Source organism: Populus euphratica, unplaced genomic scaffold (genome assembly GCF_000495115.2).
Source record: "Populus euphratica unplaced genomic scaffold, PopEup_1.0 scaffold91.1, whole genome shotgun sequence".
Lineage (NCBI taxonomy): Eukaryota > Viridiplantae > Streptophyta > Magnoliopsida > Malpighiales > Salicaceae > Populus > Populus euphratica.
In genome coordinates this window covers 996,296-1,010,797 of record NW_011499917.1, presented here as the reverse complement: position 1 = coordinate 1,010,797, position 14,502 = coordinate 996,296, and the positions used below count along the sequence as shown (strand labels likewise).

The window sequence follows — 14,502 nt, the reverse complement described above, 5'->3', positions numbered from 1 at the left end:
GATTAAACTCTTACATTGTTGCTAGGAAAAATACTAAGAATACATTCATTAGACCAAGGAATACATGATGAAAAAGAGAGAATCATTTTTAAATTGTATGACTAATGCTTATTACATAATACGGTGGAAGGTAACCTTAATACTAAAAATGTGTTTATCCCAATATATTTATAAATAAGTTAAATAATCTCAATAATATCTCGGTGAATATTTTCTAGTTATTATAAATCTCCTAAAATTCTTCTAAAATTTAGGAGATTTTCTTTGAATCCACATAAATCTTATTGTATGCGTGTGTATGCTCATAATATCAATTAAAATCATTAGAGATATTCATTACAAAACCTTTGGTTTTGAAATTGTATTAGAGTCGTCTCTCATTTCCTTTCTATTTAAATAGAAATGGTATCCAATCTATCAAAATAGTTATGTATTTTCAAATCAAAAACTTGATGGCTCTTCAACCTAACAAATTCGATACATGTTCAAGTAACCAATTTTATTTTAATGTCACAAGTTCTCACAAGCTAGTTTGAGCTTAGTCAATATAGACTGACCTGGATCCAGCCGGCTAGCTTGGTCCCTGGCACAAGCCATTGACCTGGCAGGCTGCTAGCGTGCGTGAACATGGCTCCAGAAACGATGTAATTATAATCCACATCAACAGTACCAAGTGTGTCATATTGCAAAGGAAGAGGAGAGCCGGGACTTACGTGGTTGCTGTTGGAGACGAAGACGAAGTGAGAGTGACCGTTTCAGGCTGATCTGATGGCACTTCTATGATGAATGCAAAAGCCTTCTCCTCTGTTATTGCTCGTCTCGGTCTCTTCGTCCTTCTGAACAATGCTGAGAGCTTCACTTGAGATGCTGTCTCCAGTGTAGTAGCTGATGAAGACTGAAATGATCGTGCCTGATCAATGATTCTTCTTGATTTTATTTTTTATGTTGGTTTCTTTTTTTGCTTTTATCTTATTTTCCCTGTCTCTCTCTTTCTTTCTGGTGCTCTCTGTTTCTGTCTATCTTCTGTTTTTCTCTCCTTTTCTCTGTGGTTTTTCTCCTTTACTTCAAGTCTTCCCCCTGTGTTGTTCCTGTTCTTTCGTTCGTTTCCCCCCTGTTTTTCCCTTTTCGTCTTCGTCCTCCTGTGCCCGCTCTGACTTGCGCGTCCTTTGTTGTTCCTGGTCCTCCTGTTCTTGTTTTTTCTTCGTCCTATGATTCTCTACTCGTCCCTGTCTTTTTCCCCTTTTCTGTGTCCTCTGAATGGGGGTCTTTATAGGGGAAGAGAATGCCCTTGCATGTGGTGATCGTGGAGATGAGCACTGTTCAGTCGTGCTTGGTACACTACTGGATTGTTGGTGGCACATCGTGGGGGAGAAATACTGGGTAAAGACGTGACCATGATTTGCTACAGTTTTCTTGCGGTTTCCCTGTTGAATCGGTTTTCTCCAGGATGGAAGACGAGAAGATGAACAGTGATTGAAAACGGCGCCGTTTTCAATTTTGTCCCTGAACATCTAAGATTTAACAATCGGGTCCCTAATCAAGGAAAATCTCCTTTCTTTTAATTTTACCCCTGGATCAAATTGCAATTGAACCCCTAGATATTGGCATCATTTACAAAACAATCCTTAGTTTCAATTTAATCAATTTAGTTCTTAATTGACTCTTCAACTTTTAATTCCTTTAAAATTACCCCTGGAAAAATCAAATAACCTCCTATAGTGTTATCATTTTTTCACTTTGGTCCTTGGCATTTAATTTCTTGTAATTTTGACTCAAATCAACCCTAAACTTTGATATTTCTTCAATTAAGCCTTTAATTGCAATAAATAATTAATTTAAAGTTTAATTAAGTCCCCAACCATGTTAATTCTTCCAATATCTTATCAAATTGACTCTTAACTTTATAATTTTATCCTTATTAATCCTCAAACTTTTAATTTGTATTGTCTTAACCCAATAAAAAATATTATTATTTTTTGTTATTTTATTTATTATTTATATTTATTTATTATTATTATTATTATATTTTTAAAAAATTTAAAAAATAAATTATAACAATAAGAATTATCCATGAATAACAAATATTATCCAAGAATAATAAATGAGACTATACTGAGCAAATAGATAAAAAAAAATGGAAGGAGATAAAGTTAGATCAAGCCACAATCCAATTAAATGTGTTGGATTCGGTTGGATCGCAACCCAATCAAGTTTTGTGGGACTTGATTGGGCCTTGGTCTAACCAAGTTTTTTTTTTTAATTTTTGTTATTCTATTATAACCGGGTTTTTCTTTCTCAATAAATTTAGAACTATAAAGGTATTTATACTAGTGACTTGATACTGTGGCTATGGTTTCTTATTTATAATGATATCATGTAAATGGTTTAACTTATCTTACTTGTATGGTTGAAAGTTACCACATTTTAACTCAAACTTAATGAAAAACAAATAGAAGTATGGTTTTATCAATACACTAATATACATAGCATTTATTATTTCAATACTTAATATTTGGCATGTGTGTATCAAATATGTATATATCTTTTTATTTTTTATTAATTAATAGATAGTTCTTAAGTAATGAATATCTAAATATTTCATAATATATTAATATCTAAAATTTTTTATGTTATAAGTAATAGATATAGCAGAAAAAAACTATAAAAGATAGAGAGAGAACTAGTTTTTAAAGGTTTAGTTACCATACAAGTCATGGATTTAATAATTTTTTATTGAAACACCATTTTTTTAGATTTATAGAAAGTTATTAGCCTTGATCTCTATACTTTGTTGCATATTAGATAATATGTTTTTAAAATAACATTAAGATATTGGAATTGAATAAAAAAAGGATATAAAAAATTAGTGATGACAAACCTGTAACCATGTTAATTAAAGTCAAACAAACATAAGTTATTATATCAAATATACGGTTCAGATCATGAGATTAAAATAATTTGATAAAAAAATTATAAAGTTTTTTTTTAAAATCATGTTAACTTTTCAAACTTGTGACCTTAATCATTAGACTTAATGCATTTAATTTAAAAAAATCATAAAATCTAATTATCAATCAATTACATATTGAAAGGTAAAATTAAAATAAGAATTTCAATTATACAAAAGGATTAACAAATAGCAATAAAAAAATAAAAAAAATTAAAATACAAAATAATTTTTATATTTGATGAAATGGTGAAATGTAAAAGAGAAATCATTTTAGTAAAAAGAAAAAAAATAAAAGAATGAGGGTTCAAATTGACATGAAAATAAAATTAATATTTTGACTGGAGAGTAAAATTGAAAAAAATAATAATTTTCACAAAAAGACCAAGAACAAAAATAGAAATCAAAGTAATAAGGACCAAATAAAAAAAACATGATAATATTAATTTGAATTGAATGGTAAAGTAGAAAACCAAAAACACTTTTACAAAAAAGCTAAGGCAAAAAATTAAAAATTCAAAAAATAAGAACCAAATTAAAAAATATAATATGTCATAAATTGAGATTGATTGATAAAATTATATATATATAAAAACACCTCCTTCTACAAAATGACCAAGACCAGGACCAAAATTAAAAATCAAAAGAAAAAGAACTAAAATTGAAATATCAACAACCACGTAAAAGGATCAAGTTGCAATTTTCAAATAAAAAAAAATAAAAAATAAAAAATAAACCTACTAGTGACAAATTGAACCACCACCAAAAATATGCATCATACTTAAAGAAAATGAATAAGGTGAAATTTTCAACAATAAAATAAAAAGATATTGTTGAATGCTAAAAGGTATTACACAAGCTGCTTGAAGCTTCCTAATAGCTCTAAATGCATCACAGGCACATATTTTTTTTATTTAGTTAAATACTAAAATGCTTTTAAGTTGATTTTATAATTGCAAAAGAAATCATTGTAATAATACCAAGAAGCTCCTGACTCTAGATTTTTTTTTAAGGATGTTTTTATTGTTTTATTATATATTTTAATTATAATTATTTTTTATATTTTATCATATACCAAATTATTTCTTAGTTGGCATTTTAATAATGAAAAACTATTGTGAAAATACTTAAAGTCCCTTGCATCAATTTTTATTTTTAATAATAATTTGATCATTTCACTATGCAATTAAGATGATAAATGACTCATTTTTCTTCTTTGAATCTTATAACAATAAATGGCTCATGTAAAAATAATTGTTATAGTTAGCAATACTAAAAACTGGAATTGGAACAATATAATAGTTTTTTGGTTAACATATGTTAGATTTGTTTTGAGAAATGACACAGTCGAAATAAAATTTTAGAAGAATAATATATTTTTAATTTTTTTTTGAAAAAATAGCATAGTTTGAAGAGAACAGCTATTTTAAATCACATTAAACGGCAATTCAAAATTACAATTCTAATGATTGTTGATAACTTATAAAATAATTATTCAGAATTACAATTTTAATGTACTGCTTTCTATTATTATGAATGAGGACGTGGGAGAGTATCTCATATTTCCACGTGTCATCATTTTTTTTCTTTACTTGGGTCTGATATATATATATCTATATATATATATATATATATATATATATCATTAAAATGTATCAAAGTAAAAAACATCATTAGGTAGAGCATGAGTTTTTACTCTCTCTTCTCACATAAAATACATGAGACCCATCAAAGTCATTAATCCAATCCTACCTATGAAACAAATTGTGATGATAACATTTTATTTTTCTTTTTATCTCTTAGAACTTCAATTGAATTTTTAAACAATATTTTTAATTATTGCGAAACAAACAAGAGTTATCATACTTGATCAATAACATATAAAGGTATATAAATACAATAATATTAATAATAAATCTATAAAAAACTATGAATAATATTAATAATCTCTACTGCATTTGCTCGAATGGGAATGTTTTAGGCTTGCAATGTGTACAAATCAAAACACCCGACCACCTCATGTTTATACCGAAAAAACAACAAAGTAACTGGATTGAAAATTTGAAAAGATACATGAAAAAAGAGGAGGGGTGTTGAAAACACAAATTATCATAAATAAATAATTATTTGAAATAATAAAAATCATAATAAAAAAAAATTAAAACAAAGTTAGGCCATACATATTAAAGGATTTCAGGATATAATATACGATAAAAAAATATTGATAAAATAACACATTTTCACTCAATGATAATAAAAATCACGAATAACCACTAATTAAAATCACGGTTTTATCGTCAAGCCAAGAAATAAGGGCAAAAGCGGAGTCTTCATTACAACATCACTCAATGATAATATTGAAAAGGAACACGTCACCCTCAGTCAGACAATCCACAATTAATTTTTTTAAAGCAAGTGTACAGCTGCTAAAGATAAATGCTGTCGGTATATTAATTCTGAATTATTAAAAGCATAATTTTAATATTTTTAAAACTATATTATTTAAAAAAAATTAAAACTACATTATTCTCTTGAAACTTTCAAGTAATTATGTTAGTTTCTTTTTTTTTAAAAAAAAAACTCCAAACCATCCTAGTTTTATAAAAGATACACAGATGTCATCAAGATATTTGTATCCTTTCTCTCCGTCTTTGAGGTGATAAGTGCAATAAACAATCAAAGTTTTTTTAAGGCTAGTTATGTTTTTAATATTTACTGAGATTTTTTTTAAGTGTTTTTATTTAAAAATTTATTAAAATAATATTTTTTTATTTTAAAAAAATTATTTTTAATATTAATTCTTCCAAATAATCCAAAAACATTAAAAATTTTAATTTTAATTTAAAAATTTTAAAAACACTACTTTAACCGTTTCCAAACCTTTGGGAAAAGAACAGGATTTGGAAAAACTAAACGAGTGGCGTCGGCAGCGGTAAATAATAATTATGCAGATTTTCTGGATATTGATTTGATTTTGAATAGTATGAGACGTGGCAAGACGACACGTAGCTTTGATTAAAATAAACAATAGATTCGGAGATGTCATCGAGAAGATATTTGCACCCTCTCTCTCTCTGAGCTGTCTGATGAGGTGACAAGTGCATTAAACTATCAACTCAAAAATCAAAATAGTATGTTATTTGTTAATTTTATAACATTTGGTCCTTGTTTTTTTAATTTTTTCATTAATTTTATTATTTAACATTTGATTTTTATATCAAATTTATCCTCTTATTTTATGATATTTCATGTTTGACTTTTGATGCTTTAATTTTGATTTTTTATTGTTATTATTTTTTTCAAAATTTATTTTTTTATTTTTTATATTATTATTTTTTTCAAAATTTTTATTTTTATTTTTTAAAGTTTTATTTTTAGTTTTAATATATTAAAATAATTTAAAATAATATTTTTGGATTTGACAAATGATTTATAATGTTTTTACTATGTTTTTGGTTGAGAATATGTTGAAAATATATTTTTAGGTCATCCCTCCTAATAGATCACTTGTTGTGTGCTTAAAAAAGTAAAAGTGAGTGGCCCTCATCTGATTCTAATATTAAAAAAAAAATGACTTTAATTTTTAAACATACCCGATCTTTTTATTTTTAAAATAATTTTTTTAGTATTTTTATATTTTTTTTATTTTTTTTTAATTTATAACATTAAAAAAATAATCAGGATGATATTAACATGCTTTTATCAAGTTGAAACTCGTTCATGAGCAACCGTACACATGGATTCTTTCGATTAACAAATAATCCTATTATCTTCTTGTTTTTATGGTTTAAAAACACTTTTATAGTTTAAAAATACTTTTGAAAAGAATTAAAAAAAATTCTATTTTTTCAAATTAATATATTTTTAGTATTTTTAAATTATTTTGATGTACTAATAATATCTAAAATAATTTTTTAAAAATAAAAAATATATATTTTAATATAAAAATTATGTTAAAAAAACTATAATTACATTATTAAAAAACAATTTAAGTGTTTTTTAGGAGCTTATTTTATGTTTTGTTTTTTAGTTACTCTATAGATATGATAAAATAATAGTTTAATATAAAATATCATTTATTTACATTCATCCAAAAGTAACGCTTTATTTCAACCGAAGACCAGACCATCAGTTGAAGGACAACTGGCATCAGATCATCTGTTTTGTAGTTAAAGACCCTAAAAATATCTGGATATCCACTTGCCATAAAAAGGCAGCATTTCCTGACCACAAACAACAATCAAATGATTTGTCGTTTGCCAGTTCTTACATGGCAAAGCCTCGCTTGTTTGTCTGGAAGTTTGTACCTGTGGGTTCACACTTCACGTCAAGAAATTGATAGCCAAGAAATATAAGAAGGGGAGGAGGGAAACGTGAGAGAGCAACGGATGGAAAAGAAAGGTTACTTGGCCATGAGGAGGGATCAAGAAATGGCAAGTGGATTGATTACTTCTGATTTTCAAGAATTTGCTAATGCTGCTAAGAAGCTAGCTAATCATGCTATCAAGCTTGGCGGATTAGGATTTGGTACCACTTTTCTTAAATGGATCGCTTCCTTTGCTGCAATGTAAGCATGCTTTGAAGTTTGATCCTTCTTTCTCTTCTTTATTTAACATTGCTGTTGTTGCATCGATCTTACTGATTTAGTGGCCAATTAAGACTTTTGTTGTTTCAAATTTAAAGGTGAACATGTTAGCTTGAATTTGATTGCTTAGGCTCGAGAATTATTGTTGATATCTGTGTGAATTATAGCTTATCTTAAGCCTTACAATGAAGTAGGTACTGCTTCTTAACTCATCATGTGTATGTGGTATGGTATCAATTTGCTCGTGTCTATAAACAATTCTTGATAATTGGAAACTGCAAATTAAGATCAAGATATTGTGCGATAACTACCTACCTGGGTTTCTAGCAGTTGCTCTATCAAAATCTTTGAAGAACATGATCAGTTCTGCAATGACTGCTATGTAGATGATTAGTTTTTCTTCAATCTTGCTGCTAGCTAACCATCTTATACTTCGTTTTTCTAGCCCACTTCGTCTCTTTTACGTTGCTAATGGATTAATATAACTTGAATTGTGCTCGCTGCAGTTATCTATTGATCTTGGATCGAACGAACTGGAAAACGAACATTCTTACTGGACTATTAATCCCCTACATTTTCTTTACTCTTCCTTCAATATTGTTCAACGTTCTCAGGTCAGTTTACACTCTTTGACCAGCATTTTATGGCTTCCCCACCCCATTTTTGTCATTATTGATCTGTTTCTTTGTGCAGGGGAGAGATTGGAAAATGGATTGCTTTCGTTGCTCTTATATTGCGTCTTTTCTTCCCAAAACATTTCCCAGGTATGAAGCTGCTTTCTTCATTAATTTTCCTGACCATTACGATTTACCGTTGCCATTTTATATGCGTTTAGACTAAAGGAATATCAACTTTCTTGGCAATCTATGTAAGACAACTAATTATGTCTCTTATTGCAGATTGGCTTGAATTGCCTAGTGCGTTGATTCTTCTAATAACGGTGGCTCCCAGTTTGTTTGCGAGCACGGTAAGGAATGATTGGATTGGTGTGGTCATATGTTTAGCCATTGCATGTTATTTGCTCCAAGAACACATCCGGGCATGTGGCGGGTTTAGAAACTCCTTCACAAAAGCAAATGGCATATCCAACATTGTTGGCATAATACTTCTGTTTGTTTATCCCGCCTGGGCAATTGTGCTTTATATCCTTTAAGCTCAGTACCTCAGCAGATGCTCATTGTATCCATGTCAGCAGCTTTCTTGATTTATGATTTGTTTTGTTGTCTTATCAGTTTGTCAGCAGCTTTCTTGTGTTGTTCTAGCCTGTAATAAAACAAATTTAATGTTGTGTTCCCCACTTTCGGAGCTGTTGTTTAATGTAATATGGGCCATGTTATGATGATCATGTTCTTCTAAATAGCCTCCAGAGATGGTTTTATGAGAACGAAAACATGTTCACCCCCAGCTTACCCATCCTCACAAGAGGATTGGGGTACCAAGACCTTTCCTATGAATGGAGATCACAGTGTTGATCAGAGGTTGAATGGATAACAACAAAATCAAAGGTTACTGATGTTGTAAGTGTTTTCATTTCCAGAGGGGCCCAGGAAGTATTGAGATACAAATGAAATGAATAAGGAGAATTGAGGTAATTGAACAAATAGCTTGATAAGTACAAATAAGATACATATATATAAAAAAAAAGAAATCTGAAATTAAGGGGATTTTTTTTTTGTGAGAAACTAAGTTATTGATTTAAGGTTTATGTTTTAACATGTATAATTGTGGTTATTAGTTTTGTCAAGGTTTTTGGATATCAATACAATTTTTTTTTTTTGATAATTATAGCATTTAACTTTTAATTTGTTAAACTTAGATTTTATATTGCCAACTTAGATTTCATATTGCCACTCTCAATGTAACGTAACTGATTTCATGTTGCCAACTTAGATTTAACATTGAAGTGGGAGATTTGGATTGACCATATCAAACAATCAAACCTTAGATTTAACGTTGAAGTGGGAGATTTGGATTGACCATATCAAACAATCAAACCTAATCTCTGAAGCTACATGTTGGAACAAGGCCATATGTTGGAAGAAGGATAAGTGTGATAGAAGATAAAAAATAGTAATGCAAAGTCAACAACTCAAGAATAAAAAAAAAATTAAGAGGAAGAAATACTTTAATTAAGTGGTTTTCTCTATACTTCTTAGCTATTCTTTTTTTGTTGTGGTTTTCAATGATCTTGAATTACAAGTTTTTTTTTATAAGTATAAAGTCTTAGATGATTAAAGAAATAAATTACTATAAGAAAATTTTTGTCAACTAAACTGATTAATTATTTCTGAACTGATCAATTAATTCAATTTATTCTAGTTTGTCAACTGGTTCTCAACTGGTTCTCAACTGATACACCAATTCCTTTGTTTTTAGAACTAAAATCTAACTTATTTTCAACATCTTTAATATAAGCAGTATAGAATATCCAGTTACAATAAGGATACCAGTGTTTATACGGTTGTAAACTCTAGGAACCCCACAAAATATGCTTTGCTTCAATTCTTGAACGTCCTCCAAGTATCTAACATCCTATAAGCAGAATGCAAGGACAACCTCAGTACATAAAATTCATAGGTGATTAGGTTAAAGAGCAAATGGAACATAAATAAAAACAGAAGGCGAGTAATCATTGAAAAATTCCATTCTTGATCTTAACCCTCGCCAAAATCCTATGAAAGCACTTTTGTAAATGCAACAGCTCTTAATTATTTGACCATATACATGGGCCAGGGTAGGAAAGAGAAGTATGAATCTTCTTCTGCTGCCTATAACACAGAAAACTCAAACTTAGATCATTTCTAAACTATAAACACACAAAAGCAAGGCATTTAGTCCGAAGATGAAAACTACTCTGTTTCCTAGGAGAGAATTGGAGAAATATCAAATTCGTAACTTGAGGGGGGGAATCAGAAACGATTTGAAAACAGAATTTGTGTTTAGTTGTTCACCACTCTGTCTGTCAGAAAAAAGTATCTGGTTCACGGACAATACTTCTGCCATGAGAGCCCCATTGGTTACGATAACACCTTTTGGCTCTCCTGTTGTTCCACTACTGTACATTATTGTACAGACATCAGTCTTCTTTTCTGGGGGTAATTCACAATCCAAACTCCCCTGTGAAAATTTGGGCAGTAGTGCAAAACTCTAAAAAACCCAACTTGAATGACTACTAAAACATGAAGGATTAATTTAACGTAAAGAGTAAAATGATCAATTATGAAAGAGGAGAAGTCCATGTAAACATCATAACAACTGAGGAAATTCTTCCCATGAAAAGCAAGATACTCCCAGTTCTTTAGCTTCCTTCTTTTACATGTCAGAAATGTTTCCAAAGTTGACAATTGTCACTCTGGAGTATCCTCTCAAACTTTTTAAAAAGAGGAGCTTTTAACAGTCTTTGAACCTACTTTTTAAATGTGAAGAGCACCTTGGAAGGCAAGATAAAATCTACAAAAAGAGCAGCCATTGTGTGAATCAAACAACACATTATATGTAATTTATTAAAATTCTGAAGACGATCAAGATTCCGCTGTGAGATATAAGAACATTAATTCTCAGTTCGGATAGAATGAGAACTTACTGAATAGAGCTTGCTCTCTTGGACAAAGGCTAAAGAAACGTCAGCGTGGTTGATAATGAACCCCACAGCATAAGTGTTGGGAAAACTAGGAACAACCGGACACCAATTTACCTGGATCAATTCACTGGAATACAATTACAATTCACAAGTCCGAATTTTTTCCCTCTTTATGCAGTAAAACAGAATTAAACAATGATGAAAAATAATGCAAATAATCACAAAATCAACACCAAGATTTTTAACGTGAAAAACCCGATGCGGGAAAAACCACGGGACCGTAGTCCATCTAAAAACTTCCACTATCAACAAATAATGGATTCACAATCATTCTTCCTCAGATTCAACTAAGGGATACAACATATATATTATCAAGAACAACTTATTCTTGGATTACAACAAGATTAAATGAGAATTATTTGAGAAAAACTCACAAAACTGACAGCCCTATTTTTTATCAAAACGACCAGCTTCCACACCACCAATCTTCGATCCAACCGTCCAGAATAAAGATCAACGTGTCTAGAACCTGCTTTCAAAATCTCAGCCCAATCCAACGGTGAATGAGCTGGAAATTGAAGGAAAAATGCAGGCTGCTCTGCTGCCTTTTCTTCTCTTTTTCTCTCTTAATTTTCTTCTCCTCTCTTCTCTTTTCAAAATCTGCCGCTACAGTACCCGAACCACATTAATATTAACACTAATAAACAGCCGTCACATGACATTTAATGTGGTGGTCCTACCATCACATGGTGTAGGACCACACACAACAATAAAACCCTTTATTTGACAAAGAAAGTTTATAAGTGAAAATTCAACAGATCATTCTAGAATTGAACTGGGATTTATTGAAGAATGAAAGGGAAGCAATACCAAGAGTGTCGTAGAGTGGTACATATTTTATAGCCTGGTTGTTGCAAGACTGAGGAAAACCAAACACAAATATATGAAACTTGACCGGCAGCACAAGTTATGATCAAATATACTTGTGAAATGGATAAAAGAAGACCAGCACTGCTAAGTTGAAGGTCGAAGAAAAAGTTGGAAATTTGTGAATTGAATATGGTATGGCTCGTATAATTTACCTCCATAGCAGCAATCCATTCTGGGCAGTTGGAACCATAAACACCGCAACGGTCTCCCTAGAAATGAAAATCCAAGCTGATTATTTACATTAATCATTAGAATGACTTTGGTTGGAAAGAAAACAAAAAACATAACACTTGCCATCACTAAATTAGAAGGCAAATAGTCAAATTTTGGACTTGCAGGATTGACACCGCGTCTCCTCATTGCGGAACCTATCCTCATGGCAGAATCATAGACCTCTTCCATGAGAAATTCATCCATGTATCTATCTATAATATATTACAGTGACCAAGTTAATTAATGATCAATGAAATAGTACCTTGGAATCATCGACTTGCTGTCGTCCTCAAGTGCAGAGTCACTGTAATAAAGAATAAAGAGTTCAGTGCAAGACATTGAATAGAGGCTCGGAACCAAGTACTGAAATTCAAAATGTTTGCATATATTTTATTTACCTATTAATAACCTGCACTCTCGACAACTGGCCTATTAGCTCAGTTGGTTAGAGCGTCGTGCTAATAACGCGAAGGTCGCAGGTTCGAAACCTGCATGGGCCATTTTGAATTTTATAATCCCTTTTGTCCCTCTACTTTTCAAATTTATTCAAACTAAGCCCTTTTCAAATAGTGACAAAATTGAATAAAAATGTTTAGAATGCTCACTTCGAGCTCGCAAGGTGTGCGCCTGGTCTATTGGATGAAGGCGATCGCCTCTAATTGGAAGTAATGGGATAATTTAACAGTTCTAATTCGGTATTCAATTCATGATTTTTAAGCCTTTTACGATTGAAATTATGACATCACAGTTCTAAACACCCAACGACGCAAATGTGAATAAAAATGTTTAGAATGTTCACTTCGAGCTCGCAAGGTGTGCGCCTGGTCAAGAACTAAGCCAACTGGTTATTTGAAAAGGATGGACAGCAAGAGATGGTTGGTGTTGAAGAAGCATTTTAATATAATAATTTAATTATTAGATAAAATTTTAAAATATAATTTATATTATTATTTAATATATATTATGAAATCTCTTTTAATTTGAAATTTATATAATTTCATACTATTTTATACTTAATTTTTATTTATTTAATAAAAATTAAATTTAAATTATTAGTTGAGGTTCTAAGATATGAATTTATATTATTTTCTAACATATCCTTTTTAAGTTAAAATTCTTTAATCTTGAAACTTGTATAAGTTTATATTACTTTGTGTTTAATTTTTATCAAATAAATAAAAATGATGAGATTTGAACTCATAATTACTTAATCAACAAAACTCTGATACTATACTAAAAAAAATTATTTTAATTTAATAAATTAAATTTTAGATATGATTCAGTGTGTATATATCTATTATTTGGGATGTTTATTGTTAAATTTAAGAAATGAGTGATAGAGAGAGGTGTTAGGAGTGGTGGAGGGTTGGTTGAGCTGCATCAAGAAATTCTTGTATTTCTCCAGGAGGGAAAACATGTGGTAAAAATTTATAGATAATAAAAGTTAATTTGTAGGTAGTGCTCGAAGAAAAACCTCAAATTTTTACATACATGATTGGAAGCGATAATAAATGCATTCGAAGGCGTTACAGAAATTCCTTGTTGAAATCGATTTTAATTATAAAAATAAATAATTTAGGTGTCGATAATAAAATTATCATGAGAGTTGATTTAAGATGATTTTTTTTCTTAAACTTAATAGATCTAAATTTAAAATTATTTTTGATTTTGAATTGATTGTAGATTTTAAAGTGAATATTTAGATTATTAAAAATTATGAATATGTTTTACATGGTATTTAGAATTTTTTTTTGTTTTGTTTTTTCAAGTTAAAATATAATTAAAAATAAGGTTTTTTTTTTAATTTGAAACAAACTAATTTAATTTTTTAGTTATCAAAGATTGCTGGAATTTGGACAAGACAGGTAACATATTATTTACTATTTTTTTTTAAATAATTAAAGATCAGACAATGTCTTTGATGCTTAAAAAAATTAAAAATAAATAAAGCATGCTCTAGCTCAAGCTTGGGTTTTTCTCTAGAGGTCCAAGAGGTTTTTTTTTTAATCCATTATAACTAAAATTAATTTTAATTTTATTATTTAATTAATTATGAACAAAACAACAAAATTTATTTTAGTTTAATTTTTTTATGGTTTTTAATTTTATAAACATTTATTTTATATAAAAATTTTTAAATAAAATATTTACTTCAATTAAATTCATAAAACGAGTCATAAAATTAATAGGTTAAATTTAACTAGGTAGAAATCAAATTTTATAATTTTTTTGTTACATAAATAATTT

General features: G+C 29.4%; 1 protein-coding gene and 1 non-coding gene across 2 annotated transcripts; both read left to right on the top strand.

The window, feature by feature from the left end:
- Nucleotides 1–7,276: 7,276 nt before the first annotated feature.
- On the top strand, nt 7,277–8,881 carry LOC105134757 (cold-regulated 413 plasma membrane protein 1-like). Its single transcript, XM_011039297.1, has 4 exons — nt 7,277–7,514; nt 8,039–8,146; nt 8,226–8,296; nt 8,432–8,881. Exons 1-4 carry the CDS (start codon nt 7,336–7,338, stop codon nt 8,683–8,685), a joined length of 612 nt encoding a protein of 203 aa, XP_011037599.1. The 5' UTR covers nt 7,277–7,335; the 3' UTR covers nt 8,686–8,881.
- Nucleotides 8,882–12,681: 3,800 nt separating this feature from the next.
- TRNAI-AAU (transfer RNA isoleucine (anticodon AAU)) lies at nt 12,682–12,755 on the top strand. The gene has a single exon. It is a non-coding gene; the product is annotated as a tRNA-Ile (tRNA).
- The last annotated feature ends 1,747 nt before the right edge of the window (nt 12,756–14,502 follow it).